Genomic DNA, 6,236 nt, shown 5'->3' on the forward strand with positions numbered 1-6,236 from the left:
TTATATTAAACAGACCGCATTTCATTGTTTTAACTTTTTCCCCAATTAGAGTTATTTTGATTTTAATTAGATTATCATGATTTACTCCTTTGGGAATCTTTGCTAATGTTTTAGATTTATTAGATTTTGGTCGTGGGCAAGACACTGTCTGGATGGAGTAAAGAGTGGGTAACAGTAGAGAAGATTCAGAGATGTGTGTTAAACTACAACTCTGCTTCCTGGTCTGCACCCTCGGTGGCCCTGATCAAATACAAGAAGTGTAATCAGGACCTGAGTTGATTTTGGAGAAGTTAAACCATAAAGATTTGATCCCTGTTGTCATGAAGAGCTGCTCTCTAGATTCCCATTCTCAGTTTGACCTGAAGGTCTAACTTAGCTGTGTCATCGTCCTATGAAAACCAACTGAAGCTCCACATGAAGACTGATGAGAAATTCCCACCTGAGGATCCTACAGGTGGATCCAGCCAATGGTTATTGAAGAGGTCTGAATGAGCCAGTCATGTTTCTGACTGTTTGCCGTCATCTGGTACTGAACTGCTCTACCTGAAGAACGACCAGCCAATCAGAAGCTGGAACCATGTGGCTGATTGTTTAGTTCAGTTAATTTTCACAGACCTAACTGAATTGGATCTTTTGTTACCTTATTTTCCCTTGCCCTGTCCACTGGTGTTTGTAATAAAACTAAATCTTTTGAACCCACTAAGTTTTCTCTATCTGTAACAAACCGACGGACACACCAACACCAGGTTTAACTAATCCAGACTTTCTGCACTTTAAGTCCCAGACTCTGATGACATCTACTATGGGAAAGGATGTGCCTGTAACCTCCAGTGTGGGAACCCTGTGGTTGAGGAGCTTCTCAGTGACTTATGCCAAAGATTATGGAATGGTCTAAAGGTCATTGTTAAGATTCTCTATGAATGAATGTCATCTAGTGGGGAACTTTACGGCATTCTGACTTCCTGGTTCCCATCTCTGAAGAAAAGTGATCTCTCAATATGTAGAATATTAACCAGTATGACAAATCAACTGCACATGCCACATTTAAACCTATAGGGGGCAGCACTTATATGGTTTTTAGCCCAAGCATGCATAATAAAACAATTTTAAACCAAAAGTCCAGATGTTTGCAGTTGTATCGAGCTGACACCTGTAAGGCCTAATTTATAGTTTCTCTGCTTCTGGGTTCGGCTTCAGAAATAACTTTATGTTGTTTTTTTCTGTGTTTTATTATACTTCCACTGTCACAAGTACGGAGCAATGAAATTCCCTTGCTGCATTTAACCCATCCCTGTCATCAGAGTGTGAAATACGGGGTGTCCGGGGGGCTAGGAACCCCCCCCCATTAACCCATGAGAGACCCCTCGAAAGCCTCAAAAGCAACATTTAAAGGGGGTCTTAAATTGTGTAAAAAAAAAATAAAAAAAATGTTTTTGTCACTAATGGTTACTAAAATGTTTTTAAGCACAACATGTCCAGTATTTAAAATTCAAAACCTTTATTCACAAATATGTTCTGTTTTTTGCCAAGTGGAGCCAGCCAATCCTGTTCACGTATGTAAATTAGCCTTGTGCTTTTCTGCAGTTAATAACACGGGCAATGCAACAGATTGCTGAAGACAGCAGGTCTTCGCTCCTGTTTATGGACCTCGACGGACCTCCTCTGGACAAATTCGACCCAGTTCCATTCGTCAGAAACTGGATTAAAGCAGGACTTCGCCTCTCTTCTTCCTGGAAACCAGGACGGCAACCACAAGAAGTCCAGCCAGTTCTTTTGCACTGTTACTGTTACAAATATATCTTACATAATTGGTAATAATATTTTTCTGCTGCCATTACCATCTGCCTTTTTGCACTAGCATAAGTATTGCATATTTTATATTAATGAACATTTTATATTTTATTGTAAAATTGAATGTTTAAATGTTAGTATTAGGAACTGATCTTATCAGTTGTGCCTTTATCTGTTTCACTATTGGTGAATGAAAAACGTCCTCCAGTCCTTGTATGTCTGGTGAATCTGAAGAATTTACATTAAAGCTGACTTTGACGTTGTAATGTTATAGGCCTACTGCATATTGAGAAAATTTAGGTCGGTATTGCGCAACAATCGGGAGATGGGGACCCCCCCAATTATTGACAGGTATTTTGCACACTGCCTGTCATGATCTGGCCTGATTGCTCTACCTTAATTGTTTATTTCTTTCACCTGCCGTTTTCCCTTCCAGCCTTAATTATCATTTATTCTTCACACCTGTTTCCTTTGCTTTATATTCAGTTCAGCCTAAGCTTCCGGGGCCAGATCATTTCATTTGTTTTCCTGTTAGTCTGAGTGTTTTTAGTTTTATTCCACGGGTCAAGTCCTGGATCCTGGCGGCCAGTGGAAAGAGGGTTTTTGTGTTTGTCTCGTCTCCTGATCGTCCACTGTTCCTCCCTTGCTGAGTCCTCAGGGTTTTCGGCTCTTTATGCGGGGAGGATCAGTTTTTATTCCAGTAAGCCTGGCTCCAAGGAGGAGACCAGTTTAAAGGTCCTGCATCAAGTTCTGGTTCCACGTCCTGTCTCTGCTACCCTCTACCACTGAGCCTGCCCAATTGATGCACCTGATCCTGTCTGCTCCTTCCGGATCCTGTCAGACTCTGAACCTGCCTGGGAGCTCTACGATGCCTGGAAGCCTGGATCCTGCCTGTTCTGTATCCCTGACCAGGATCAGCTTCCTGCTAATCCTCCTGAGCTGCAGCACCGGGGACACTCAGAGTGACGCACGCCGCATCAGCTGTCAGGTCATCGCTGGACCCAAACCCCCTTCAAGGGTGATCGACTGAACTGCTAAACCAGAGTGTCTGTGATTGGGCGGATTCAAAGCTGTATGCCCCTAACCACTAATCCACCACTTTCCATAGTGTTCTGTTAAAGAGCCATTATTTTTTTCAAACTAAAGGTATAAGTTTGTTATAATACAGTTCATTCAAGGATTGGTCTCTGCTTCAGATGAATTTAATATCTGTCTTTTAGATGTGGGGACGTGTATGAAATGCCTGCTCTTATTTTACCTACTGAGCTCAGCGACTGAAAGGAAGCATCTTTTCCTTCACTGTTATAATTAATCTGTTTTCTCATTAATTCTCACTGATTAGTTCTGCAAAAAACATTCAAATAGTTGATATTTGTTTATTGTGTTTCTGCCGCATCTTTATTTTTGATTCCAATTAAACTTGGACTGCTTTCTGTTTTTATCTGTAAAGAAAGTTTCATTGCATTTCAGACTGAAAACCATGTAGTGACGGTAATAGTCCATGTGTCGCGGTGTTGTTACTGCAGAGCAGGAAGGGACCAGACATCTTCAGTTTTTGCAGAGCTGGCCAAACACCCTGATTACTGTCATTACAGACTCTGCTGATACGGAACCATGAAGTTGTTCTGTGTTCTGAAGATCTAAAAAATGTGGATTTTAAGCTCTGAGACCTTTTGTTAAAAATGCTCAGGTTTAACTGTGTTTATGAAGCAGACAACATTTAGTTTGCTAACAGGAGGAACCATCTATATCCTGCTTAATGAGGTTTTCTTTCCTTGTAAAACCTGGTTATAACCTCCTTCACATTGCCACCTCCTCCCGCTCCCTTAGATCCTCCTCCTCCATCCACCTCACTGCACCCCCAGCTCGACTTGTCACCATGGGGAGCAGAGCCTTCAGCCGCTCTGCTCCCCAGCTCTGGAACTCACTTCCTCCCGACCTCCGCAGTATTGACTCTCTCCACTTATTCAAAGCCAGACTCAAAACCCATCTGTTCCAGATCGCTTATCTGTGAATACACTGCTCTTTTCCCTATCCATGATTGTTTTTTTTTTATGTTCCTGTATCTGTATTTAGTGTTTTTAATCTCTTTTTATTTATCTTTTGTATTATTTGTAAAGTGACCTTGAGTGTCAAGAAAGGCGCTGTTAAATAAAATGTATTATTATTATAAGTGCAGCTCTTTGACCGCAGACATGTTTTCATTTACTACTGTCAGGACATCTACTTTAATCACTGGTTCGGACTCAGAACCTCAGTCTGACACAATAAATACAAGAGTCAGAAGTCAGAGTCAGAGGTTTTATTGGAGAAGGACCAACGTTCCCTCTGGGTTCAGCCAGCTAGGACATGCTTGACAAACTCTGTATAGTTGATATGTCCATTGGCATCCTCTTGTCCCACCATGAGACGGTCCACCTCATCCTCGGTCATCCTCTCTCCTAGCGTGGCCAGGACGTGACGAAGCTCCGCCCCCATCACAGTTCCGTTACCCTCCTTGTCAAAGACCCTCAGACCTTCGACGAAGTCCTCAAAGTTGCCTTGCTCCTTGGACCGGGCTACGTGCTGCAGCATGGGCAGGAAGCCGTCAAAGTCTAGCATCTTCACATTCATCTCCTCAGCCTTGGGCCTCCCCAGCAGCTTCAGTACTTCGCTGTTGGTGGGGTTGTGTCCGAGCGCCCGCATGACATCACCGCACTGAGCGTAGGTGATCTTCATTTCGCCGCCAGGCGTCTCGTCGAACAGAGAGAAGGCATCTCTGAACTCTTCAATCTGGTCAGGGGAGAACTCCACCACTATGCTCTTCAGGTCCACCTCTGGAGGTTTGGTTTCTGGCTCCACTGGCTTGACAGGAGGTGGGGGCTCCTCCTTCTTTGCTTCTACCTTCTTCACCTCCACCTTCTTTGGTTCCACCTTCTTTGGAGCCATGCTGCAGCAGAGATGGAGGGAGCACCTCGCAGCCTGTTTTATACCGGCCAGCAGACGGACTGGAAAGCCAGAAGGAGGGACACGAGCACCAAGCAGCGAAAGCTGACCAAGTATGGTAGAGAGCTGAAATAGAAACACTCAATAGATAAGAGACAGGAGATATGGAGCTCGCAGAAGCAGCTCAGGCTGTGACACATCATCATTCCTCAGATGCAACTATGTCTGTGAAGTCTGGCCTCACTGAGGCCTCCGTAGAACCTGTGCAGAACTCTTAACAGAACCTGGGCTGGAGGCTTCAGAGACCTGAAGCTGCTCTGAAGGTCTGAGAGCAGAACCTGTTTACCACAAGCTCTCCAAACTAATCACAGCGCTTTAGCCTCTTGGTTAGCTGAAAGGTTCAAGCATCAACCTCTTTTTGATGTTGCCACCCACTCAGAAACTGTGGTGTTGATGAAGATGAAATGTTCAGACTGGTTAAACTGGTCCTCAGATTGAACCATTTTCACTCGGTGAGAACCTGTGCGAACAGAAGGAGAACGGTCTGCAGTTCTTTAGAATCCTCTGCTGTTGTAACCCAACGGCGATGCTACTGCTGCCCCCTGCTGATTGTTCTGCAGTCAACTGGAGACGGGTTAATGTCAGCAGATGTTGCAGGCTCTGTCTCACCACCCTTCACTCCTTCAGCTCTTATTTTAGCCTGTGTATCTATCCTCTGTCCTCTAAACATTATTTTTGTCTCTTTATCTCGGCTCCATGCTGAGAACATCAACATTAACATTCCAGGAAGATAAGGACGGTCCTCGGGGTCTCTAAACGGACGGCTGTCCATACTTCATCTTTATGCAATGAGACAAACGTTTTTAAACATTTAGCTTCTGAAGCTACAAAGGGTTCTGATCCACCGTCAAACGGTTCTGCTGGGTCTTTATGTTTTGTTTTTTGTAACTCAGATTCTGATGTGTTGAGGAGATGCATCCAGATATTCTCCATTGCCAAAATCAATCAAGTTAGAAAAAATAAATCATGATAATCTAATTAAAAGAAAAATAACTCCAATTGAGGAAAAAGATAAATTGATTAAATGCCGTTTATTCAACATAAGTTTGTTCTTCAAAAAGTCTTCTAGTTAATGACTTGATTTGTGATAATCGCAATGATTTATTTTGCCAACACTTAGACTTAAAGACAACTTTAATGTCCTTTTATTTAGCTTTCAGACAGTAAATGAGCAGCAGCTTAGCAGTGAAATTAACATTTCCATCCATAAAGTGCAGCAGTGATCAAATGTAATCAGTGTGTAAACATATGAAAGTTCAGAGCATTAATATCTATGGTGCTAATCTGCAGTATTGTTGGTTTGGTGTCATCAGTGTGATGCAGAGTCTGTGATTTAGAGTTTTCTCAGCAGTTCCTCAGTGTGATGGTGGTGGGGAAGAAGCTGCTGCAGAACCTGCTGGTCCTGCATTGAATGCTGGGAAGCCTCTTCCCAGAGGGCAGCAGGGAGAACAGTCCATGGT

At 43.2% G+C, this 6,236-nt stretch overlaps 1 protein-coding gene across 1 annotated transcript; it reads right to left on the bottom strand.

The window, feature by feature from the left end:
* Window positions 1-4,092: 4,092 nt before the first annotated feature.
* Window positions 4,093-4,731, bottom strand: LOC107103051 (myosin light chain 1, cardiac muscle-like). The gene has a single exon (XM_015402566.1). It carries the CDS (start codon window positions 4,717-4,719, stop codon window positions 4,126-4,128), a length of 594 nt encoding a protein of 197 aa, XP_015258052.1. The 5' UTR covers window positions 4,720-4,731; the 3' UTR covers window positions 4,093-4,125.
* Window positions 4,732-6,236: the final 1,505 nt, after the last annotated feature.

The sequence above is a fragment of the Cyprinodon variegatus genome, unplaced genomic scaffold (genome assembly GCF_000732505.1).
Source record: "Cyprinodon variegatus isolate N-32 unplaced genomic scaffold, C_variegatus-1.0 Scaffold1367, whole genome shotgun sequence".
In the NCBI taxonomy this organism is placed as follows: Eukaryota; Metazoa; Chordata; class Actinopteri; order Cyprinodontiformes; family Cyprinodontidae; genus Cyprinodon; species Cyprinodon variegatus.

Excerpts from the sequence above, each read along its gene's own strand:
- LOC107103051 (XM_015402566.1), bottom strand. The coding sequence starts at position 4,719 with ATGGCTCCAAAGAAGGTGGAACCAAAGAAGGTGGAGGTGAAGAAGGTA.